The sequence below is a fragment of the Hippocampus guttulatus genome, chromosome 1 (genome assembly GCF_054856545.1).
Source record: "Hippocampus guttulatus isolate MCC_2025c chromosome 1, RoL_Hgut_1.0, whole genome shotgun sequence".
In the NCBI taxonomy this organism is placed as follows: domain Eukaryota; kingdom Metazoa; phylum Chordata; class Actinopteri; order Syngnathiformes; family Syngnathidae; genus Hippocampus; species Hippocampus guttulatus.
The window spans coordinates 14477540-14503679 of record NC_141261.1 but is presented as its reverse complement, the minus strand read 5'-3'; the positions used below and the strand labels follow the sequence as shown (position 1 = coordinate 14503679).

Genomic DNA, 26140 nt, shown 5'->3' with positions numbered 1-26140 from the left:
AGAACACCTGAAATTGAATTGGGATTGGCACTTTAAATGGAGGCAGGCAGGTGTGTCCCAAGTTCCATTTAATACAAGTTTGAATTTGACTGCTTCATCCCAGTTATAAAAGGGTGTGCACACTAATGCAACCCCACTATTTATTTATACCCCTCTTTTCACTTGAGTCACCAGAGTATCGGCCACACTAAATTATGATCATAATTTTGTACCATCACAAAAAGTTGGCATTTGATCAGGGTTGTGTAGACTTTTGGTATCCCCCGTGGAGCAAAAATAATAATAATAATAATAACGGCCACTTGTAACATTAGTTGTTGATATTTTGAGAACTGTAATTAAAATAAAGAAAAGATGGACTCTGGAGGCATTTAACCGCTGGGTTATTTGACACGAGAAACACATCGAAGAAGCCGGGTCAAGTAAATAACGTCTGCCCGCTAACGCTCATCCAGCCCGACAGCTTAACAAATAGGATTAGAGCTTCCATCTGCTCACCTGAGACGAAGCCACCCGGCGAGCTCCGTCCCTCCGCCGCGTCACCAAACCACGTCTGGACAAGGGCGAGCAACGTTTACACATGAGCTGAGGACGTGAGCGGCGGCCTTGGCTTCGATATGGCGGGAAAGCATTGCGGCTTGTGGTTATCGGCGTTGGGGCTGCTCCTTCTGTCCGGCTGCGTCAACATGGACACAGGTCAGTTTCTCGCCGCAAAAAGGCTCGTCGCTCACCTGTTGTAGGTCACTTTGTGTTTCCTCGCCACTCTCAGGCGACGAGACGGAGGATTCATCTGAAGACCTGCGGCTTCTGTTACGGCATCACGGATCCATGCCCCGCAGGAAAAGGAACCTTCTGTTTCCCAGCGGAGTCAAACTTTGCAGTCAGGAGACGCTTGACCAAGCCGTCTCCAACCACCTCAACTACTTTCACCTCAGAGGTTTGTCACAATTGTGCCGAGCGCCACGATGACGTTTTAGACGCTTAAAATGCACAAAGCGCTTGTCTTAACCATCTTAAAAACTACATCTGGCATCATTAGAAGCACCTAATGGCGGAGAGGTCGGGGGTCACACAAAGCCAAATGGTTAAGTCTCCAATACGTGGGTCACAAGATTTCCCGAAGCTGTGCTAACCTTCTTGAAACTGAGAGCTACCTCTTGGGCACCGATTAATACAAAGAGATACCGGTTTGATACACACTTCCAAATTTGCTGAAATTACCCTTCATTTTATGTTCTTAGAAAGCACTGATGGTGTAGTGGTCCAATCGCCGGACTTGTTGTCCCGGCAACGTGGTTGTGAATGTTTGTTTGTCTCTATATGTGCCCTGCGACTGGCTGGCGACCAGTTCAGGGTATAGTCTGCCTTCCGCCCAAAGTCAGCTGGGATAGGCTCTTTCTAGATTAAGATATCCTTTATTTGTCCCATAATGGGAAAATTTACAGTGCTGTCTGTCTGTCTGTCTGTCTGTCTGTCTGTCTGTCTGTCTGTCTGTCTGTCTGTCTATCTATCTATCTATCTATCTATCTATCTATCTATCTATCTATCTATCTATCTATCTATCTATCTATCTATCTATCTATCTATCTATCTATCTATCTATCTATCTATCTATCTATCCATCTATCCATCTATCTAATTTTTTTTGTTTGTTTGTTTTTCCCCTCAAAATGGCTTCTTACCACATGGTCTTTGTGGGCGACCCGGTCCCCCGTGGGCACCATGTTGGTGACTCCCGGTTTAAGCGCTTCCGTTGTGCTCCAGTGTGCCAGGAGACGATCTGGGAGGCCTTCAAGATATTTTGGGACCACCTGCCGGAACGCGACCAGTATCGGGACTGGGTGGGCCGCTGCATGGATGGCTCCATTAGCATCAAGGAGATTGGGAGGTTCTTCAGTCAATCGGAGGAGCACCTGCGCCTCATTCGCAGCGTGAGTCGCCTATTCGTTGTGGTTTAGCCCGAATCATGTTTCAGATCTACCGGTACACATCTAACAAGGTTCTCTGGATGTTTCTTTCAGAGAGTTGGCATGGCGGCGCCCATAAGCAGGTCAGTCTCTCATGCTTTATAAGAAAATTTCACATGACTGCTATATATATTAGCATATAACACGGAGTGATGAAACAACAAATCCCTTGACCCTCTGGGACTCTCATATTTGTGTTCATTTAGCACAGGGGCGTCAAACTCATTTTTGTCGCGGGCACACAGTTACGTCTTCCCTTGGGGGGCCGTTATGACAGTGAAAGCGAAGAAATATTTAATCATCACATCGCGTTATTACTTGTACACAAACAAAATGACAGATTATAAATTTTGAAATCAGTCAACTCTTTGTTTGTTGTTTCTTACATTATTGTTCAAGTGAGTGGAAACCGGTCACAAAATTATTCCGATACAGATTTCAGCAAGGATCACGGAAGTTGACACATACGATTTGCTTTCGCCGGCCACGTAAAATGACGTGGCGGGCCGGATCTGGCCCCCGGGCCTTGACTTTGACACCTCTGATTTAGCAGGACAAACTGAGTGGGGCAGAATGCAAGTTTGAGCTACCATGTTTGTTGGTCCTTTTTTGTCAAGAGCGCAGGGTTGTGGTTCTGTTGCATGTCCGTGGTCTCCATGGTCCGTAGAGCGGAAATATTTGCCCGTGTTTGCTTGAGTCTCGATTGAGCGGCCTTCCACAGAAAGTCAGAATTGCAGACACAATGAAAAACCAGTCGAGGAGCATGTTCTCCAAAGTGCGAGCTCACCAAACGTTGATGTCTTGTTGACAAAACGTGTGTTGTCTTTCCTCACCCGCTGCAGTGTTCCAATCAGCTCAGGCCCACCTCTGTGCAGGTAGGCCTCCATGTGTCCATTCACAAGAGATGGCAGGCTGTACCTTTCTCTTGGTTTTGTTTTCGTTTTTTCATTTCGTTGTGTGGTGATGACAGAAAATCTTAAATTCAATATCTGCTATGTTGCTATGACTGGAGGAGATGGCAAGCAGAAAAAAACCCGACTGTCCATGTTGAAATAGGCTCAATAACCTGAAATATGGAAGGTTCCTTTTGCGACAAAAATCACACGTTCAGTGTTGTACATCTCTGGCTATCCCTTTCCGCTGCTTATGGTTGCTTCACGCGTACATTTACGTGACGCTCCTAACTGCGCTCTGTCGCTTGGCATACCTTGACGTGTGAAAAGATTAAACGTAACGAAACAATTTTGTCTTCTCCAATTTTACTTTGTGTTTGTGTCCTGTAGTTCTGGAAGTTTGTCCGGCATTCCAGTTGGAGGACTTTTGACCAGCGCCCAGCCAGGTAAAGCATCACCCGCCACCGTGAACCTTTGATGTCAACAAAGCAGCACGTCTTTTCATATAAGAGTACATTTCTTAGTAATAGTAGTAGTGGTACTGAACTCAAGTCAAAGTAGGGGTTGTGGGAGGGATTGTGGTCGTGGTATGAAAGGTACAGCGGGAAAAAGGAAATGGGAGAAAGCGACCAGAACCATTGTCACCGTGGTAATGATTGTTAATACTCAAACGTTATTGTTAGCATAGAGTGGCCTGGCGGTCCAGTGGTTAGCGCGTCGACCTCACAGTGCAGAGGTACCGAGGTTCAATTCCAGCTCCGGTCTCCCTGTGTGGAGTTTGCATGCAAAGTAAGCTGGGAGACGATCCAGCTCACCTGTGACCCTGAACAGGATAAGCAGTGGAAAATGAATGGGTGGATGGTCGGCCGGATGAGTTAATTGGAGGAGTAAGTGTTTCTGAACTAATATGTTTTGAGTGTTATGGTAGAATGGCGGCACGGTGAGCGACTGGTTAGCACGTCCGCCTCACTGCGCAGAGGTGCGGGGTTTGATTCCGGCTCCATCCATCCTGTGCGGAGTTTGCATGTTCTCACCATGCCTGTGTGGATTTTCTCCGGGTGCTCCGGTTTCCTCCCACATTCCAAAAACATGCGCGGCAGATTGATCAGGCACTCTAAATTGTCCCTAGATTGTGATTGTGATTGTGAATCGTTGTTCATCTAAATGGTTGTGTGCTCTCCGATTGGCTGGCAACCGGTTCAGGGTGTCTCTCGCCTACTGCCTGAAGACTGCTGGGATAGGCTCCAGCACACCCGCATCCGGCCCGAGACTAAGCGGATTAGAAAATGGATGGATGGATGTTATGGTAGATAGAAGGAAAAAAAAAAGAGTACAGTATTGCAAAGCTTAGATGGTAAGTGGTGGGAATGGAGCTGCTGCAGGACCAGGGTGATGTCATGAATGCAGAGGTCTGTCAGAGCTAGCATTTTCAGCGGGAATTATGGGGAAGCTCAAATACACGAGGTCTGGAGTCGCGCTACGGATGGGGATGTCGGTAGTTTAGCGGTGAGGGAGCGACCCAGAGTGTTTCTCAAATGGAACTAAGTGCACCAGGTGCCGTTACTAATATGAGTCTGAAATGAGAAGGTGGAGTCGAAAAATGTTTCCCAACCTTTATCGATCCAAGGCACACATTTTATATTAGAATAAATCTGACGGGGACTCCACCAAACAAAATTGAAGAAAAAGAGCATGTCATTGTTGTCCCCGTTGCTGGATGCCGCCGGTACATTTTGGCACACAGTCTGAATGCAAACCGCCGCAGAGAGAGAGAGAGAGAGAGAGAGAGAGAGACGGGCTCCATGTATCATCAGATCCCCCCCTGGCAGTCTAGGCCTACGGCAGCTTATCTCGGGGTTGACCCAGGACAAACCTGAGTCAGCCCTGACCAGAAAGATGAATACTCGAGTCTGCTTTTAAAATGACGAGAGAGCGTCTGCCTCCCAGATTCACCATTAATGCTTCCACAGAAAAGGAGCCTGATCGTTGAAGGTTCTTCCTTCTGTTCTACTTCCACAGATTTGGGGAATCAGAGTAAATCTGAACTTTGGCAGCGTCGTGTTCTAGTGCAGTGGCTCTCAAACTGGGGCCCTGGTAGTCCGCAAGCCAGAGCTTGGGGTCCGCAAAAAGAACTCGCAATCGGTCATTGTTGTATCATTTCACGTAACACATGGGCAGCGCTGCGCCAATAAAAGACATACTAAAAGACATACTAAACCAATTACTTCTCCCTACATTAGCTGTGGGCTTATTAAAAGCTCTGATATGATTGTGACGTCTGCATTAAGTAAGAGTTACTTAACAACCGAATAGTTGACTGTTATTTTATTTTATACTACATTTGTTGTGCAGTAGAATAAAACCGTTTGAAACTACAGTAATGGGGAAAAAAAATCTATGTTAATAAAATGTTGAATTACTCTATAATATATCCATAATATATATCATAATATTCCCCAACTAAGATTCAAGTTTGGAATTGACAGAAAACCAGTGGCAGCACCCAGCACACTACACAGGTGTTGAGTGGAGATTCTGCCGCATTGCTCTGTGTGCGGGGTACCTCAGGGGTCCCCGCCGGGACCCAGAAAGTTTGAGAACCGTTGCTCTTGTAGCTTCATAAGCCACCACTTTAGTGCCTTCTGACGAGGTGAATTCTAATTTACATTCAAAATTTTATAGGGAGCCAGCGTCGCAAAGTTGGCACAGCAGAAACAAGACCTCTTCTGCTTGTTCGAGTGCTCGTGCCACAACATTTAGGAACCAGCTGGAGAGTCTTTAGCGATTGGATGGAGCAGCCTGCTAAGAGAGAGTTACAATAATCCAGGCTAGAGGTCACAAGGATGCACTAGTTTTTTTTTTTTTTCCTGCATCAGATAGAGACGAGAAATTGAAAAATGTTTCACGTGAAAAAATACTGTCCTTGAGACTTGTTTTATGTGGGAGCTGAATCTTAAATGCCGATCAAAGGGTCCTCACTGTGCTGCCCGGGGAGGAGCAAAACGATCTCTAGCTTATACATTATGTCATTGGACACCTTGCCTCGCACTTCCTGGGTGCCAAAGAATCTCTGTATGATGATGATGATGATTATTATTATTATTGCTAATTTGAGTTTTGGCGAAAATTGGAAAGAAAAAAATCTTCCAAGTCTTCCAAGGCATTGTTTCTAAAAGGAACGCCTTAAATTTGGATAACTGATTGTTTTCTTCATGTTACATTGATAAATAAAATTGCGTGTCATCAGCGTAAAGGTCTTTTGACACTGCACTTTGCGATGCGCGGCGTACCGGGGACAAACCCGTCGTGAATGTGCGTAATAGACCATCTGTTGATTGCTGATATGAACAAAGTGTCTGCCATCTGACATGTGGGATTTAAACCAATTAAAGACAGTTCCTTGAATTCCTAGATTAGTCACTTTCACTCGTGCTTTCTCATCCGGACCGAAATTCCTCAAATAGATGATAGTTTCAGAGAATCCCACAATTATTTGGCTTTTGTTTTCTTGAGAATCTCGGAAACACGCAAAGGGTGTATGTGGGCCTCATGGGCGACAATGTCTGAGGGGAGGGGTGAACTCCAGCTGTCCATTTGTAAAAACGTTTCCCTTCGATCTTGGTTTGGTTCCAGAAAGGAACATTTCTGTTTTGTCAGTAAGGCGGTCGATAAGGGAGAAAAGTTGAAGAGGGGATGGTGGAGAGGTGCTTCCGGGTGCCATCCACATCATAGTAAAAATTTCTATTCACAAAAAAAAGACAAAACTTTCCAGAGAGGGAGAATCGAGATGTTTTTTCAACTGGAAGTGGGACGTGGAGACTGTGTTTTGTAAAAATGTACGCGCAAGTTTGAAATCGGTTAAGATGGTCGGTGTCCACTTCCAACCCACAAGCAGGAGCAAGCAGTGGGCGCCGGAACACATGCGCCCTTCTGCCCAGAATAGCTCATTAAGCCTATTTACAGGCCATAGCCTGGTCAATGGCCGACCAGAAGATGAAGTGTTCCCGAGCTTAGTGCGACATGAGTACCAGGGGTCATCACAACCGACCTGCGAAGTCTGGGTTTGGTAAAAACGGGTCGAGGGGCACTCGGAAGTTTGGATGCCCACAACATTGTTGTCAGATGACATCGGTGCGTTATGTTTGGTTTGGTTTGGTTTGTTTATTGAACATAAAACATATATACAGTAATAATTTGACAGAAAATAAGGTAGATAAAAAAAGAAAGAAATCAATCTTCATACAACACAGTTATTATGTTCAAGGGAGTAGGAAGAAGTAAAAAACTTATCTAGTCCTACCCCGTTATGTGATTGTATCTAATAAATCATTTTTATATCAATCAGAAAAGAAAAAAGTAAGAAGAAAGAAGTCTCCATTAAGGCTCATACTTTACCCTTAACCGTGATATTTTTACAACTTTTGGTTTGTATCGGGATTATATACTTCCACACCCTGACACTCTTGTGTCAATTTTCTCTTGTATTCATAATGGATATTTATATACCTTTCTCTATTTATCAACTTAGTTCTGATTTATCATTATATTTAATGTTTTGAATTTATCATTTTAACTCTGATTGATGTAGGTTGTTTGTACTATTTTTTTGAATTTGTTTTTGAACTCAGCAAGCGATTTACTCATTTTCAGATTATTCCACAGATTAACACCTTTGATAGATACACTTCTTTGCTTGATGTTTGTTCTTGTTTTGAGTTTTTTGAATAAGTTGGTACCTCTTAAATCATAGCTGCTTTCTCGAATTTCGAAAAACTTCTGAATGTTTTGGCAGAGCAGGTTATTGTGTGCTTTGTACATTAATTGGGCGATTTTAAAGTCAACCAGGTCATAAAATTTCATCGTATTTAATTTGATAAATAGTGGATTTGTGGGTTCCGTATATTTTGATCTATTAATAATTCGAATTGCTTTTTTTTGTAGGTTGAGAATAGGGAGTGTGTTTGTTTTGCAGGCATTTCCCCATATTTCCACACAGTAGGTCATATATGGTAATAATAATGAAGTGTATAATGTGTACAAAGATCTCTTATTTAGCACTTCCTTGGTTTTGTAGAGGATCCCTACGGTTTTGGCTATTTTTCTTTTTACGTTATCGATATGTGGCTTCCAACATAGTTTTGAGTCTATTACTAATCCGAGAAACTTGGTTTCATACGCTCTTTCTATCTCAATTGAGTTTACCATAATTTTAGCTTGGTGTTTGATTGGTCTTATGCCAAAAACAATTAACTTCGATTTTTTCAGGTTAAGTGACAATTTATTTCTGTCAAACCAGTTTTTTAATTTGTTTAATTCGTTTTCTACGGTTGTCAGGAGCTGTTTCAGATTTATTCCAGAACAGTAGAAAGTTGTATCATCAGCAAATAGGACACATTTAAATTGTTTTGAGACCTTGCAGATATCATTTATATATAAGATGAATAGTTTTGGACCAAGCACTGACCCCTGAGGAACTCCGTGAGTGATTTTTAGTTGATTCGTTTTTTTATTGTTGAGTTGCACGTACTGATATCTGTTTTCTAAATAACTTTTTATCCATTTATAAGCTACACCTCTAATGCCATATCTTTCTAGTTTTTTCAATAATATACTGTGATCTATTGTGTCAAAAGCTTTTTTTAGATCTAGGAAAACCCCAACAGTAAATTCTTTGTTGTCTATATTAGTGGCTAATGCTTCCACAAACTCCATAACTGCCATTGAGGTGGTCCGTTTTTCCCTGAAGCCATATTGATTCTCACTTAACAGCGCATGCTTTTGTATAAAGCTATCAAGTCTGCGAGAAAATAGTTTTTCTAATATTTTTGAAAATTGTGGTAGTAGTGATATTGGTCTATAATTTGTAAACCGATGTCTTTCTCCACTTTTATAGATTGGAATAACTTTAGCAATTTTCATTTTTGATGGAAAGATACCAGCTTTGAATGACAGGTTGCATATGTGCGTGAAAGGTCGCACTACATATTCTATAATCTGCTTTATTATTGTCATGTCAATATTAAAGCAATCAGTTGACTTTTTATTTTTAAAAGTTTTTATAATATTTGATACTTCTTCTTGTTTTACAGCAGTAAGGAACATCGTGGAGGAGTTTTTTTCTACATATCTATCTATTTCAAACAAGTTTGTTGGATCAGGAATTTGTTTTGCTAGGTTACTGCCGATGTTGACAAAATACTCATTAAATTCAGTTGCTATTTCTGCAGTTTTTTCCAAAATAGTATTTTTGCCTTTGATAAAATACTCTGGATAATACATTTTTTTAGGACTATTTCTGATTACTTGGTTAAGTATCTTCCATATTTCTTGTGTGTTACTTTTATTCTGCTCTAATAGTGCATGATAATGATCTCTTTTACTGGTTCTTATAATATTTACTAGTTTATTTTTATAGGTCTTTTATAGGTTTTTTTCTGCTTCTTCAGTTCTCAATTTTAAAAACAATTTATATAAATTGTTTTTCTTTTTACATGCGTTTTCTATGCCTTTCGTTATCCATGGCTTACTTGGGTCTTTATACTTTTTGGAGATTTTAGTTAATGTTTGTGCGTGAAGAGACCACAAGGTTTATCTTTATTCCATATGATTCATCTCTTTTTTTTTTTTCTCCAATATTTGTATTTCATATTTATTTTTGCTGGCATGTTGCTGTTGCAGAAACCCCTGGCCAAGAGGCCCCAACTTGGAAACCTTCAGCCTCTGCACACGAAGAAGTCCTTGAAGAGGAATTAACCAAGACTCCCGTGGAGTCGACCTATGACTCTGTTGTTGTCGGCTGTGGTTCTAATGTCAAAGGCCACTCTGACAAGACCGCAAAGGAACCTACTGATGCTATTGTCGAGCTAATCTCTAAGCCGACTGTCCAGGCCCCACAAGACTATAGTCGTCCAGGGGTCACCGCTTTCACCGAGGAAGGTCTTCCAGATCCATTTCTATCAGACGTGCTGACTGAAGAAACACAATTGGAAAAAGAGAAAACCGGTTCGATGAAAGATCCACTCGAAGTTGCCGAGGATGACACAAATGAGGAAGAGACGATGGTGGCTCCTAAAGAGTGTGTCAAATTAGTCGATGAGGCACGAGAGGAAAGCCTTGTTGAAGCTACTGAAAAGCCAGCCGAAGCGCCCGTTCTACCTGCAGAGGTTGTCACGGAAACGCTGGAAGAAAAACAACTGGCACGTGATATCAACCTTGGGGAGGAAACGGATCCTTCACGAGCAAAATCTGTGGGAGGTGAAACTGGACCTGGAGTACCTGGCACACACGATGCGCATCTTGACTTCACATCTGCAGAGAAGACACCCGAGCCCGGGGCTGAAACTTTGGAGGAAATGGATGACAGGATACACATAACAGAAGAATCCACATCAAAAAGTTCCGAACCTGAAGATCCGGTCAAGGCAATTGAAGCGAACATTGGCAAGGCACATGCTGAGTCTGATGATGACGTAAATCCAGTTATTTCTGTGGATAGTTCAGAGAAATTACTGCCAGACACTAAATCGGAGTTGCTGGAAGTTATAGAAGAACCTCCGGAAGACTCGGAATTGGGACGTCCTTCGGAAATGACCACACAGAGTTCTGGAGTCGAAGTCGATCATGCGGAAAAAATAGAAATAGTTCATGAAGTTGAGGAGGAGCTTGCAGGTAAAGATCTCGGCCCACTTGTCTCCTCTGAGGATGATGACTCCCCGGAAAGTGTCCGGTCCAGTCCTGCGGATGTTCCTCCTGACGCAGTCCAGCTCATCTTGACAGACGCAGCGGCGGAAGAAGGAATACGCACAGTGGCACCCTTCCACGAAACGGTCGTTAGAGCCACTGCGGAAAGTGACGCCAAGGTTGAGGCCACACCGAGCGGCTACGTGGCAGCCACCACAACGTACATTGTGGAATACAACAACGGCAATTTCCCAGATTCCACAGAGAGCCCCCTGAAGGCCGATGACAACTTGCTACGTTTCCCCTTTGAGGAGCAGGAGAACTCGGTGAGTCAGACGCATCGCAGATCACCAATTTTTATTTGATTTTTTTTTTCGACTTCACTAAACTTTTCCCATGTTCTTACACGCATTCAGCTTCATAATGAAATTGACAACTTCCTGAGGCCTCCGAAGGACCAGATGGTGGAGCTGAGCATGACACTGAGGGAAGAATCATATACCGGAGCTCTGAGAGTCCCGAGCAGTGTCCACTACCAACAACTAGTTCGACACTTTATCCGCAGGGTACGTTCGTGCGCGAGCAAGTTGAGCTTCGTGCCAAAATTGTTTTGAACGATCTTGATCGTCTCACGTTCAATGGGTCACCAATTTTTCTTCAAAAAGTTCTTTACCGTTCAAACCTCGTGACGAAGCGAATCTGTACGTTATCTCGGTCGTTCATTAAAACCATATCCAATAAAATGGCCGCCAAATGCGATGTATAATACAGTACGAACATTTATAGGTGTAAAAACATGAATGTGTGATACAGTATAAACATGTCAATTACTAATACAGTCAAACGTCGGTTTTCGTCCATAATCTGTTCCAGAAGGCTGTTCGAAAACCAAAATAGTTCGAAAACCGAAACCACGCTCTTTTTAAAAATAAAAATGTTTATTGAACACGTCTGCTCACAATGGAAAGCAACACGAGGTAGCGTCACTTCCTCGTCTACCCGAGGAAGCGTCACTTCCTCGTGGAAGGAAGGCGAGGGGAGTCAAATGGTGCTTTGAAGTGCGCTCAGTTTGTTCGAGAACCGACATTTGTTCGTCATCCGAGGCATTAAAAACCTCGAAATTTTTGGTCGAAAACCGAATTGGCTCAGAACCGAGACCTTTGAAAACCGAGGTTTGACTATATGTAAATGAAGAAGAAAAAGATTTTATCGGACCTGAAAAAAACAAGTGTAGCGTTCCGACATCATCTCGGAAAACATTCAGCCAGCAAATGAAAAATGCTTTCTCCTCTTCAGGATTTGTCGCATCCCAAAGCCGTTTACGATCTACTTTCGATCTGTTGGCCTCGAACTCTGCCGTGATTTTGTTGCCATTCGGGATGATTGTCGAAATCGTCAACCAATTCGCATGCTCTGTTGAGCGTCGTCTGGGAGAGTCTCCCTTTCGGAAGTGGGAGACCATTTCAGCCTTCACAGACAACGAGATTTGCTTCCGTTTACCAGACGTGTTTTCGAGAAGGACAACAATGTAGCAGTTGATCTGAATGCGTTGCGAAGCAACAGAGGGGAGTCCCGCGGTGTACATTTTGTTCATACGCAAGGTCGCGGTGGCAGTTTGCTTCCCACGGTTCGTGGCAGCGAAGGCCTTGTCATTATTTTTTGGGAAAAATCTGGTCGTATGATCACGTTGACGTTCTAAAGGTGTTCGTTGGAAGCAAAATCGTCAAATGGAAAATGAATGACCTGAAATCGGGTCTTTGAAATGTGAACAGGGGTCATGAAAACAATCTTTGTTGTTGACGGTCCAGGTCAGAGACGCCTTTGAGAAGCTGCCAGGCTTCAAGAACGCCTTTGTCATCGAATTCAGGTGCGGATCTTGTTACGCTGAAATAATTGCTGACAGACTTGTGATTAGAACTTTTTATTCCAGTTTTTCTGTCATTTCTTTTTTTCTCTGTTGTCAGACCTCAAAAGGACTTAGAACGGTAAGGCCGCATCCTTAAAGAGTAAAAACTGCTGCATGTGCAGGAAGCCAGGAGGTGAGACAGCGGGCAATCGATATGTTTCTGCTTCGTTGTTGTCTTTTTAGGGGTCTGGTGGTTCATGTCCACTATGCCATCACTTTGGCGGTCAGTAGTGAGGGCATCTCCAATGCCACGATGGATTTCATCATGCAGCAGAACAACCTGGTGGAGAAGAGCTACCCTGCGGCTGCCGAGGAGCCAACCGTCGTTTACACCATCACAGACTTCCGCAACTACATTACGGAAGCTCTTCGTAAAGACAACGTGCTGACCAACAGCAGTCTGGGGACCCATTCGGACCCGCTGCTGCTAGAGAACGGTGACTGGAAGCGGAACTCGATTTTTATCTCTTCGGAACGAGAGGAGTGTCCACTCACCTTGATCGACTTCAGACTCACGAGGTGTTGAAATATACCGTCTGTGTCCCACAGCTGGAAATGTGTTATCTCCGGGGGACCCGACAAGTCGACCGGCCGACCTCTACGACAACATGGTGACTCGCCGGCAAATACGGCAAATTCCGTCTTTGGGAGTGAATGAGTTAATCTGTGATAATCATCTGGACAGGATAACGTCCTTGCTGCGGAGAGACCACCAGACGCGCCGACACACGAGATGGAGAACGGTGACGGTTTTCTGAAGAAAGATGACTTCCTTTTTGACTCGTGGAAAGACACAAGGAGCGAAGCGGTGAGCGAAAATGACGTCTTCACGGTGGATGAGAGTACGACGTTTCCACCGATCCCTGAGAGGATACCAAGTCTGCTGCCAAACGGACAAGACTGTGAGTTATTAGTTATTATATTGGGCGTTTTTTTGGATCATTTCCCACACGTCTACTCATATCGAGTTCTGTTCAATGCATTGTCACACAAATGTTTTAATGTGGCTTGTGTTCTTGTGCTTGACAGCTGATGAAAATATTGAAAAGGAGGGTTTTCTCATGAGCAATGAAGGAAACAAACCCTTCCAAGGGGACCGCCAAGCTTCCAAAGCTCCACCTTCTCAGAAAGGCCTTGAAGTCACAATGGACTTTGGATCCGGCTCCGGTTTCTCGGGAGACGGGCGGGAGGGAGTTCTTCAGTCTTGGGAACTTGAAGCAAGCTTTTATGGTGAAAGCCATCTCGAGGTCCTCCCGCCACCGGATCTGGAAGAGACCGATGAAGATGATGGAATCCAGGAAGTAGGTGAAACTCTCGATCAGTCACTAACCAGCAAAGAGGATGGCGTCATGGGTTCCGAGTCTACCCCCTCGACACCTTTGCGCACACTTCCTCCATTTGAGAACCCATTCTTGGATCAGGTTGTATTTACACCGCACATCAGCACGGACCCCCGCTTGGCTACCAGCGGTCCACCCGTATTTTCACCGAAAGGCACGTTGACGGTTGAGTTGTCGATGCAAACAGTGGAAGCATCCGGCCTCGACAAAGAGCCTCAGGTGACGCAGGATCAACACCATTTGGTGGCACTCACGGGCGCACCTCATTTGCAGACCCGGTCTAATGAGCACCCGGGTTTTGCACCCGAAGTGGCAGTGACAAGCGAAACCACAAAAGCTTCTGCTGTGCAGCAAAACACGGACGCCGCAGCAGCGATTACGTCTGAAGACCCAGACGAGACCGCACAAGGGCCAACGGTTGAAGAAGTAATAAGAATTGCGGTTGAAGAATCACACTTGGACGGTCTACCCGCTGAAACGCCTCGTGAGGAAATCTTACCCGAAGAACCGAGTTTGCCACTTCCAGAAACCCACCGTGATGAGCTGGAAGTGTTCGAGGAGCAACATATCCCGTTCTCTCCACCGACGCCAGTGGTCGTTACCCTGGACGAAGACCTGGCCCTCGATGAAATCTTAGTTGTCACAAAGACCGCTGCTACCGCCGCGGCTCCTGTTATCACTTTATCCCCCGTCGGTTCAGACCCCAACCCCATCGCCCTTTCCCCTGAGAAGGATTCACCGTTCACTCGGGTGTCGGATTCAGCCCCCGAAGACGACGACTCACTTCATCACGAAGATCACGGTCTCTTTGGCACGGTGTCTTCAGAAGTCAATGAAAACCCCCCCAACTTTGAAATCCTTAAAACGGAGACTTCGATGCCTCCGGCAAACGCGAACGGCACTGAAGCGACGGAAATGCAGACCGTCCATCGCAACCCCTCGAGCGTGACAGGCATCGGCGTCAGCCTTGACGTGTTCCAGTATGGCGGCATGGTCACCGAAAGTGACAGCAGCGGCTACTCCAGCGGGGCGCGGGGCTCCGAGCTGGATGCTATCGCGCTGCCCACCAGGCCGATCCAAGCTCTGACGGTGTTCTTCAGACTCCGGGTGACCAACATGGCGTTTTCGACGGACCTTTTCAACAAGAGCTCCCCCGAATACAAAGCACTGGAGCAACGGTTTCTACAACTGGTGAGCACTGGTCCACCGCGGAGTGAAAACCCGTCGCGAGAATAACATGACGTGTATGTGTTTATTTCAGCTGGTCCCATACTTGCAGTCCAACCTCAACAACTTCCAGAACTTAGAGATCCTCAACTTCCGAAATGGCAGTATCGTGGTCAATAGCCGGATGAGATTTGGCAAACCGGTTTCTCAAGGCGTTGCCAACGTTGTCTTCCTCATCCTCGAGGACTTTGCGAACACTGCCTACCAGACCATGAACCTGGCCATTGATAAGTACTCGCTGGATGTTGAGTCAGGTAAGACGGAGCCTCTTGCTCATTTGTTGGAACATGCACACAGTTTTTATCCAAGGATGTAAGAAATAACCCTGCGGATTGCAACCGAGGACAATTAGTAGGCGATGATGGTTGAGTTTGAATTCGAGCATGAAATGTCACAAAAATGACAATTCCATTTTATTTAAATAGGTCAGTGTTTCTTCAGCTGGGTTCAATCGAACCCCAGGGGTTCGGTGAGTCGGTCTCAGGCGGTCGACGGCGCCTCTGCCATGCAGAGTGAGACACGCTCGACTCAACACGTTCATTAGTTATGACACGCCCGCTTGGCAATCACTGGCTGCAGATGATCACATGACATTGTTTGTCCAATCAGTGCTGCGGGAAATTTAGTTCGGTCAGTCATCACCGTGTGACTGTTGTGATAGTACGTCGTACAATTAAAAAAAAAAAATCTCCTGAAATGTTATTTACTTTTTTCTGGTTTTAATAAATGTGTTTGGGTTTTTTTATATCTTGAATTTTTGTTTTAAATATATATATTTATTTTTCACTCATGAAGGGTTCGGTGAATGTGCATTTTAACTGGTAGGGTTCGGTACCTCTAAAAAGGTTAAGAACCACAGAAATAGGTCATTACTGTTCTGTTTTTATAACATAGGCTGCTATTTTACCGAATGCTATTTTTCTTACTGGAAAAGGATGCAATTGAATGCCGCTGAATAGCCACTGTTCACACTCTAATCGAGCGCAAATCGACGCTCCTGCCGCCTGTGCACCACTGCTCACTTTTTTGCCTTTTTACACGACATTACTTTTGGGTAGTCCAGCCGTCAGTCGCTGGCCAGCATTTGAAAGTGGCTCTGAAACTTCGCTGTGAAAGCATCCAAGACATGGCCAGAGAAAGTGTGTAGCGCTGGAAATGGCTCAAATTAGCCACTGGTTCATATGTGACAGTGGGGTGGAAGTGCGGCATGTCCCCCCCCCCCCCCACACACACACACACACAATTAAAAACACTTTAGTTGGTGACTTAATTTAACACATGACGAATGGCATAACACTCCAGAGATGCAAACAATTGTATGCCAACATTAAAAAGTACGTTTTCCATAGGATGTCCTCTGTAAGAAATATTAGAAGCATTTAGAAATAAATTCACATTTGACTCAATGTAGAACATTTATACAGCGTATTATTGGTACACTTGTATACAGTACTATATATATATATATATTTTTTAACTTATTCAGACTTGTTTTTGAAAGCACTACCCACCACCCGCTGGTCCCCAAAGCTGTCGGTGTCCATTACAAACTGAGCTTCGCTGTCATTGTACAATTCTAATCTGCTTGAGATCCCAAAGCCGAAATGCCCGACAAAGTCGATCGTGTACATTTTGCGTATTACCATTCAGTCAACCGTCACTTCCACCAAAAACCGTTTAGCGGTAATGTCGAGGAGGACTCCAGTCTGCATTGTGTCACTGCGTGCAAAGACTCTTGACACGCCATCGCTGCAGCGGTCAGGTCACATACGGCCGAGTTAATCTGTCTGGGAGGAACGTGAGCGGAACAGAGTCGCACCGGTTCAGACGCGCCATCTTGGTGACCTCTATTTGCACAGTTCACTCTGTTACTGCCGTCCAACCTGTTAAAAAAAATAATTTAACCGTTAAAAATCACATGAGTACTTTTGCCACCCGTGTTGTCAAATCTGAAAGTTCCATTTCTGGAAACGGAACTGTTTTAACCCAATACAATCAATTTGATGAGTCAGGTAATATATGTCCAACTATACTGTAAATACTTTTTTTTTTAAGAGTGACGGGAGCTCAGCATGATGGTTAAAAGTAGGTAATAAGAATGAGGCTTATTTTGTTTTGCTGTCTAGGTGACAACGCGGACCCCTGCAAGTTCCAGGCATGTAACGCCTTCTCGCAGTGTATGGTCAATCGCTGGTCCGGCGAGGCCGAGTGCGTTTGCGACGCGGGATATCTGAGCGTGGACGGCCTGCCTTGCCAAAGCGTCTGTGACGTGCAGGAAGACTTCTGCCTCAATGACGGCAAATGCGACATCATTGCCGGCAAGGGCGCCATCTGCAGGTCAGACTGCTTTGTTGCAAGGGCCAATTCGAGGATCGTGTCCCGGTGGCCTTTCTTTTGGAACGCGTCGCCTGTGAACATGTTCGGCAGCAAAAGCAGAGGGAACGTGACCTCTGTCCCGACGTTATTTTTCATAACTACTTTTCATATTACCGTACTTTCTTTCAAAGCCCTTAAACACACCGCAGCCCCACAGTTCGGGCTCATTTGTAACATCAAATCTCATGAAACATTTTCCAGTCTTAACTGTATGCGGTCCAGGCATGTTTAATCTTTCACATGAAGGTCACGTGGGCCACACCGTCTGTGGTTTGCTCCCTTCTTGACTTCTCTTGAACAACCGCAGGTGCCGCGTAGGAGAGAACTGGTGGTACCGCGGCGAACACTGCGAGGAGTACGTCTCCGAGCCGCTGGTGGTCGGCATTGCCATCGCCTCGGTCGCGGGTTTCCTTGCGGTGGCGGCAGGAATCATCTTCTTCCTGGCCAGGACCCTGCGTGAGCAGTATGACACAGAGGACATGGAGGATCCGCTCAGGTGAGTCGGGCGGTCGCTCACCCTGTGCTTGTTTTTACACCAGTGAGACCCAGTTGAGTGAGTTTTGTGGCCAACTGAACAGGCCCACATTTCACACTAAGTTAATTTGTGGATGATGAGATCATCGTTTCAGTATACAGGGTTGCTTTGAGATAAGAGTGACCTCACTTAAAACTCATCTCACTTAACACCAAAGCAGCCGTTTGGCAGATAGTGAACAATTCTTCTGACTACTTCTTAAAAAAAAAAAAAGTGCTTAATGCCACTCCCCACTGCCAAACAAAATGTACAACAAAGAGAATTACACGTGTCATGTCAAACAACAGATTGCTATGCCTAAAGTCTGTTTAGCTTCATGCTAAATAAAAGAAGACTGCAAAATGTCACGGATGGGGTAACGAATAGCATTGGTGTCATGGTGTCATACCCCTTTGGGCAATGGATTTTTAAGCATAAATGCCGGAGCAACACATGTAGACAGATAATATAACAATACTCAGAGGCATGCATTCTTTATCCTCTGTGAAGAATAATGAATATTTCTGCAGCTTACTGAGCATTTTTGAGCAGCACAATGTCCAATGAATTGATACCCAAAAAAAGGGTAAAAAATGACTTCCTTACATTTTGTCGTTTTGTTATGATTTTTTATAGAACACAATATTGTCAGTGCTATTTTATTTATTTATTTATTTTATTACACCAAAAAAATTCTGACAATCTTGCCAAGTGATTTTTCTAATACCTCGGCTCACTGGTTTACACTTTAGTTGAATTGATGACACCACTTCAAGCACTTCGAAAAAGTCCAAACTTTGCGCGAGTGACTAATATTCTGTGTTACAGACGAGGCGACAGCGTGCCAACTCTGGAATGTGCCACGAAATTTAACCCCATGTTTGAGAGCGACCCCGTCACCACCCAGTACTACCGTCGCTATGACGATGACTGTCCCCAGTACAGCAGCCCCACCGCCACGTCGAATGAGCTCAGTAGCGAGGAGGTCCGGCACATCTACCAGAACATGGCGCTCACCAAAGAAGTGCGAGACGTTTGCGGTTTGATCTCCATGTCTTGTGACGTTTTGCAATTTTGTGTGCCATATCTCATGTTGTCTTTGACGAGGCGGTCACCTCTCAAGCGCTCTCATTGGTCGACATCGTGCCGGGGAAACCAATGATGCGTACAGCCATGTACAAAACCTCTGAGTCATTGGACATTTTTTTCCGAATTTGCTATGGAAAAAAAAAAAAGTGATGTAGTGAAGCCGCGAGAAATGAAGCGCGATATAGCGAGGGATCACTCTTTTCCAATTGTGTCACTTGAACCTTGCGCTAAAAAAACAAAGCCATGGTGTTGGTACATTTAGTGGATTCGTATCGCTGACTCTTGACCTCCGGCAGGAGATCCAGGAGCGTCTGAGGATCATCGAGCTGTGCGCCAGGGATCAACATTTTGCAGACTTTGTGCGACAGACACAAGTGTGAGTGATTCCACTCGAAAACCGTGCAAACGTTTTGTCAGCATTCACTCACTCAAGCTTGAACGACTAATCCCAAAAGAACTTTGCTTCAATTGGGGAAATCGAAAACTCGCTCATTGATGCGACATTTTGCTCTTTTGTCGAATGTCAACTGGTTAAACGTCATTTTTGTTTCCTTTTCACGGTGCAGATACCTGGAACGCCGCGGCAGCTCCACCACATAACGGGTTGCAAGCTTAAGAGGTACTCAAGTCATGCTGGTCATCATTTTCATTTTATACTTGGGTTGATTCTATTTTAGTCCTCGTTCCTTTACACGGATGTATTCTAAATCGATCAGTGTGTTCCCTAATAATATATTTTTTTACTTTTCAGGGTGGCCCCAATGTTCCTTGTACCAATCACCATCAACCTGATTCATTTTATTTTTGCATTCTAGAATGTTCAAATCTCACAATGAAGTAGACCAGGGGTGCTCAATACGTCGACCGCGATCGACCGGTAGCCCGCCGTCTGGTCCCAAGTCGATCGCAAGGGGAGTTGAGGGGAAATGGGAAGAAAAAAAAATTGTCTGTGTGCGTGTTATTAATATTATATATTTTTCTGTTAGTGTACACTGTACACTTAACATCCGATCGGTTTCCCTTTCACGCAGAAAAAGTATTGGCATAATAAAATAACATTGAAAAAAAACAAATAAAGCAGTTACCTTTAACCTACGGTGGCGCGTGACCTCCATCACCAGAGGTTGTTAGCGGTCAGCAGTCTGCCATTGCAGCCTACGATAAGCGCTGTTGCGATCGATTTTTTTTTTTTTCATTTTTATTATTATTATTGTTATTATTCTCATTCAAAGTTTGTCTCCTCTGCAATTCACCGATGGCACTGGCAAAGAATGTGAATCTGAAGCGCCATGAGAAACGTTTTAAAACGGTAAACGTACGGACGATCGTTTCTGCACTTTTAACACATTGCTAAAGTGCGCCTCGTGCCTCCGCATCAGGTCTCCCGCTAAGGTAGACGGTGATTTCCTTTTTCACAAACTCTTGGATCGACTTTATTTTTCTGTTTCGCTCATGTCAGGGGCCATTATGGCTGTTGCTCATCATTGCGCGCGCGTGTGTATGTGAGCATATGTGCGGACGTGCGGTAGCGGGTCGATCGCGGGAGTTGGGTTACTTGAATAGTAGATCTTTGGTGAAGAAAACAAAAAGTTGGGCACCCCTTGAAGTAGACTGCCGTTCAAGTTAGGTTGGCTAGCATCTTTTTACGACAGACAGCTGCCTTTGTCTGCGACTGTGAAAGTGGTGACTTGGGCGGTCGTAGCTCCTGACTGGACAGAGAGGTTGATGAGTTTTGGTTTTTTTTTTTTTTTTTTTGCAAGTCAACTTTTGAGCATTGACCCTTTCCACGATCGTGTCTGATCTTTTGGTTGTCATTATCTGCTTGTGTCCGTTTCTTTTGAACTTGTTCCATTTTGTCCTTCTGTATCAAACTTCACTTCAAGGGCCTGATTCACTAAAATGTCAAGTATCTTTAACTCATTCAGTACCAGCCAATTCTAGACCAAGTCTGAAAAGACGTTTAAAAACGTCTTTGGGAGTGAATGAGTTAAGAGGGTTTGCACTTTATGGAACTGTGACGCTTTTCACCATGGAACATTTTGCCAGGTCGGTAGTAGGTTTGTGCAAACCCTTCGTAAAGCAGGCCCCAAAAAAAAAATAATATATATATATACTGTATATATACAGTACATATATATATATATATTTTGCTGCTGTCATGTCATGTTCGTGTTGCTTCCACCGACAGTCATTCCTCCGACGCGGCTCGCGCTCCGCAAGAAATGTAGCGATTTTGTCCTCTTTCCAGAAACCTTTACCTCTTTGTTCCTGGGTTGGTTCTTGGGGCCGGCATGACACTTCCCTCAGTGCCTTGGTCGCTCTGTTAGCTTGTGGACGCGATGCAGCTCGGGGCCGTAGAAACAAACTCATTTCGTGTTTCGAGCTGGATCGCTTCACTTGTTCCTCTTGGCTCGGTTCGGTCAGCCGCCTGCACAGGGCAACCATGCACCCTGCATGTTTACAGCAGTCATAGATTAAGAGTAGCCTGGCGATACATTTGCTTTTGCTTTTTTTTTTTTTTTTTTTAAACGACACCCTGGTGTCGCGCTTACAATTAACATGTTACATTAAGATTTTATATATTTCTGTATATTCATGGTAATTTAGCAAAGGAAGCTGAAACTATTGACTCACATTTCTCAAGATGGCAAATTGTGCTGTTTTTTTTTTTTTTTTGTCTGTCACATTAAAAAGATATCAATGCTTAATGTTTCCAAATTCTGTTTGAAATGACCACATCAAACCTTTTTGCATCATTTTTCTGGCACAAGGGTTCGTCAAGGTTTACTAAATGTTGTTATGGATATTGACTTTACAAAAATATCTTTACGGTCAAATTTGAGCAACCTAAAAGTCCTAACAAAGCCTCCTTGAAACAACATTGCACAGCTACATGTCTCCCTTGCGTTCTTTCCTTGTGGGTTTGTTTGTCTAGACGTCTGTGCTTTGGACAAGAAGCAACCAAGCTGCTTTGCCGAAGATTGTCTTGTGTTTTGTATTGTGTTTTCTATCGGTCCAATCACAGACCAACATGACTGTCAGGTGTGTTTGAGCCAGCAGCACCCTTTTCTAAAATAAAATGACAATATTTTTTACTGCGTCTCCCCATGTCTCACTGACATTTTTACTTGCACACAAAGTGGTACTGTCTTCTAACCATCCGTTGATGTTTTGTTTTGTTTTTTAAAAACTGAAACAAAATATGCATTCTGACAATATACGGAATAGTGCCCGAGTATATTTAGCTACATTTTAGTTGAAATCGATTAAATCTGTAATGCCTTTATTTTGGGGGGGTCGTTGTGTCGCTAGCTAAGGTAGGTCCGTAATCAGGCAGATTAAATATTTGCTTGGCCGTCCTTGATATGTGGTGTGATTGCAGAGACACAGCTATTAGGTGTTGTTGTTTTGTAAACATGGCAGGGGTCAAACAATCAACAGACATGACATTTATCTTATTTCTATATAATATAAAGAATTTTTGAAAATCTCCTATAGATACTATTTTTGAGATTTCCTCTGTAATTGTTTTGGGATCTAATCTTAATATTTCTCCCTCGTTCGCTAGCTAGCCATCTTGCCAGCTAGCTAGCTATCTAGTCATCGAGCCAGCTAGCTAGCTAGCTAGCTAGTCATCGAGCCAGCTAGCTAGCCAGCTAGTCATCGAGCCAGCTAGCTAGCAAGCCGGCGAGCTAGAGCTAGCTAGCTAACTAGCTATTGTATCCATCCATCCATCCTTCTTTGTAGAAGTCAACTGGTCATTAAAGATAAACTCAGTTGTTTCCTGTCTGCCCGGACCCAGACGCAGCGAGGTCGTCTGTTGCTGTTACATAACAGGAAAAAAAAAGAAACACTGAAGTGTGCTTCTTGGTTTCCCTTTCAGTCTTGGTCTAATTGACGACAGCAAACGTTTTATGCTGTCATTTTATTCAGGAGCACACAAAGAACATGTCTCCTTGATGGTATAAGGTGAAAGGTCACATCTGCTTCCACCGCAATTGAAGGGAGATTTGACTCTTGGAAGTTGTGACGAAATGATTGCTAATGCAGAACATCGGAGTAAGAACACAAGGTTGAAGGGGAGAATAAAACGGAAATGCGGTGGAGAACTTGGAGTGTGGCGTCTTCTCACAGAACTTCTCATATTGAAGCTGCTATGGAAAATTGGCCGAGGTCTTTACCGCTCTGCTTTCCAGACCCGAGACCATCCCAAGACCCAAGTAGGGTTCGCTAATATGGTGGCGGCCACACAGGCAACCTCTGCGAACCCCCAAATCGCAACACATGGAAGGAAAGTGTGCGTCCTCTGAAATCTGACATGAAATGTGTTGATGTCCAAACGCGGGTCCCCTTGTCACGGTTCCTTCATCTGGAAAAGCTGACAAGAAAGTCAAGTGGGACATTGAAGCCAAACGGGAAACGTGCACGTGAGTCACCGAGGAAACTAAACCAACTCGAGTCCAACAACCGATGTTTGTTCGTGTGATCGAGGAAGTTGTTTGTCTCTTTGCTATTTTGAATTTTCCACATGCGTTTGATTGACCACTTAAGTGCTTTCCCAGCAGCTCCTGAAGAATTTTCTGTGTTCTGGCTTCCCTCTTTTGGTCTCTGGCGACATGATCCCGAGGCCTCTGTACTGAGTTTTGGCAAAGCATTCAAGGCGTTTGGAAAAGAAAAAGACGACAATTGCCCAGGTAATTACGTCAAGCGCGCTACGTAAGAGCCTGCGGAGGCGACTGGCTGCCAGCCGACACCCTATGGAACAGCGAGTCTCAAAAGTGTGGTAAGCGAAGAATCACCGCCCGGGTATGGTTCCGTTGGAGCCCATTGAAATTAGAAGGGATCAGAAAGCTCACTTTTTCAAACTTCCATTGCAACATACTACTTTTGATCTCGTGGCAGGCGGACGGCCCCGTCGTCTTCCCCACAGGCCAGTTCACCGCTGGTGGTGCCGACCAAAGCACAGCAACAGTCTCAGATGATTTTTATTGAAACATCCATTGTAATATACAGTACCAGAAACATTTATTATTATATGCCTCCGCCATCTGCTGCAACGCAGTCTTGCCACTATTTGTGTCAATACTGTATGGCCAGGGAGTCGGTGAACTCTGAGAGTCTCCCACAGAAAAAAAATATATACAGTATATATACGCCAGGAGCCACAAAACCCTTTTTACATCTTAAGTGAGGCTAACGCTGTATATATCTTAGGGTTATTTTTTCTTACTTGTATAAAATCCAGTGTTTTACATTTATGGAATCAGTTCACTCCGACAGAGAACACACAATTTCAATAGTGCTTGGAACAAAAGCTCTGAAAAAAAGAAACTTGGTTGAGGCTTACTTTTAAATAAAAATAGTCAATGGCCAAACTTAAATTGTCCCCCTGCAGCGGAGCAAAAAAAAAAAAAGCAGATCCAAAATGCCGTCCGCTTCTGTGTTTGATCCTTATTTTAGCTTGTTGTCATCTGTCAAAAAGACAATTTCACTGGACAAGTGAAATATATATTTGAAGGCAAATAGCCAAGTAAAAATATTTGCATAGGCTGATTAAAATGTAATTTTTGCTCCGTAACTTCAACGCACAGCGTCGGCGCATCCGAGCTGTCGACGTGTCGTGTTTTTTCCAGGTACTCCTGCTTCCTCCCACACCCCCCAAAATGTACACGTTGAGGTTTATTGAAGCCGTTCCAAATTGTCCGTGTCCGTGAGTGGATTGACGCTCTGCGATTGGCGAGAGACCAGTCCAGCGCGGAACACCCGCCTCTCGCCCAAAGTCAGCTGGCATAGGTTTCAGCTCACCCGCGCCCCGAATGAGGAAAAGCCAGGGCGGGATTGTGTCTCGCCGGCTACTGACGGAGAGCGGTTTTAAAATGTTGCGTCAGTTGTGCAGCGAAGCGAGACTCATGCGGCAAATGAAGCATGTCAATCAGAGCCGATGGGCGGTTGATAGGTTCCGAGCATCTTTCCGCAGCAATCAAAGGTGGCAAAAATCAACGCCAAAAACTACAACCTCGGAAATGATCTATTATTACGGAGGATTACATGCAGCATAGTGCTCGTTAAATATTGCTGCTTGTAAAACACGGTGAGTGATATTGTGATATTTGGTATCCATCCAATACCAAGAAAATATCAGTCCAGGATCGACAACATCCCATCCTGATACTTTTTAATAATTCAGGTTGACGCATCATGATATTTCTAAACGTGAATCAACTTCCAGAACCTTCAAGAGTTTTTGTGCTCTTTTTCCTTTATAATTGTAACACCTTGAATTTGGGAAATACTTGAGAATCAGGATTCAATTTTTTGTGTGCTTTTTTTTTCTGCAAATATATCACACGTATTAAAATATCGCTCTATGGCGTGCTATCAACCACTATCAATATCGGTATCATTTTGTTTATTTTGTTGCTTCTCCTTTTTTTTTTTTGTGTTATAAAAGCCAACGTCTGTCAACCTTTTCGACGCATGTTGTCCTGCGCAAATGTTGAAAAAAAAAAGTAACGTCCCTATTGTGACAAAATAAGGAGTACAATGAGCGGATATGTCAGGGAGGAAGTAAAAGTCCAGTTGTCTGGATAATAAATCCCCCAGTTCCTGAATATCTCCTTGAGTACAGTCCCACAGTATTTTTACTTGATTACTTGCCACCGCTGAAAGTCATTAGCAAGAAAAGCAAGCTGAAGTCCTCACAAAAGTTTCGCCTCGCTAATGATGAACATGCTCAGAGGGACAAACCTTGAGTGAGTGGGTGGGTGGAATTCTCGTGTCTGGGGCTCAAATGCTGACCAGTCCTGCGGTACACAATAGGCAGCTTTGTTCCGCGGGTTATGTAAGTGTTGGCTAACGTGATGTCATGCACGTGCGGCAATGCCATAACTTTGGCAGGAAGTGGCCTTGGATTGGTTAATAGCTTTTTAGCTTGCAGCATCGGCTGATGCTTGCTTTTAAGTCTCTTTTTTTTATTTTTTTTTAAGTTTTGTATTTTTGTATAATCGACTGCAAGATTCGGCAGTGATTCTTTCAATCAGCACGAGAATATGGAATAAATCTGCATATGTACACGGCCAATGTCAAAGACGGAAACATTTGGCGACGCTGGTTGCCGATCAATTTGTTGTGGTTTTGAAATAATTACA

At 44.1% G+C, this 26140-nt stretch overlaps 1 protein-coding gene across 2 annotated transcripts; it reads left to right on the top strand.

Annotated features, from left to right (window-relative positions):
- Positions 1–191: 191 nt before the first annotated feature.
- Positions 192–22087, top strand: LOC147210533 (interphotoreceptor matrix proteoglycan 2-like). 2 transcript variants are annotated; one of them, XM_086112179.1, is made up of 21 exons: positions 192–696; positions 770–937; positions 1765–1931; positions 2022–2050; positions 2810–2842; positions 3251–3306; positions 9539–10866; positions 10957–11106; positions 12349–12407; positions 12505–12525; positions 12630–12883; positions 12996–13057; positions 13132–13348; positions 13476–14977; positions 15048–15267; positions 17140–17350; positions 17697–17885; positions 18732–18927; positions 19289–19368; positions 19559–19611; positions 19744–22087. In XM_086112179.1, the coding sequence occupies exons 1-20, from the start codon at positions 618–620 to the stop codon at positions 19590–19592; spliced, it is 5055 nt and encodes a 1684-aa protein (XP_085968305.1). In that variant the 5' UTR covers positions 192–617; the 3' UTR covers positions 19593–19611; positions 19744–22087. The 2 variants fall into 2 exon arrangements, with proteins under 2 accessions (XP_085968305.1, XP_085968313.1); XM_086112187.1 differs by lacking the exon at positions 2810–2842.
- The last annotated feature ends 4053 nt before the right edge of the window (positions 22088–26140 follow it).

Bases quoted from the DNA above. Each gene is read 5' to 3' on its own strand.
- LOC147210533 (XM_086112179.1), top strand. From the start codon at position 618: ATGGCGGGAAAGCATTGCGGCTTGTGGTTATCGGCGTTGGGGCTGCTC. The intron at 2,843-3,250 runs GTAGGCCTCCAT...TGTGTCCTGTAG, and splicing joins TCAGGCCCACCTCTGTGCAG to TTCTGGAAGTTTGTCCGGCA. The intron at 14,978-15,047 runs GTGAGCACTGGT...TGTTTATTTCAG, and splicing joins AGCAACGGTTTCTACAACTG to CTGGTCCCATACTTGCAGTC.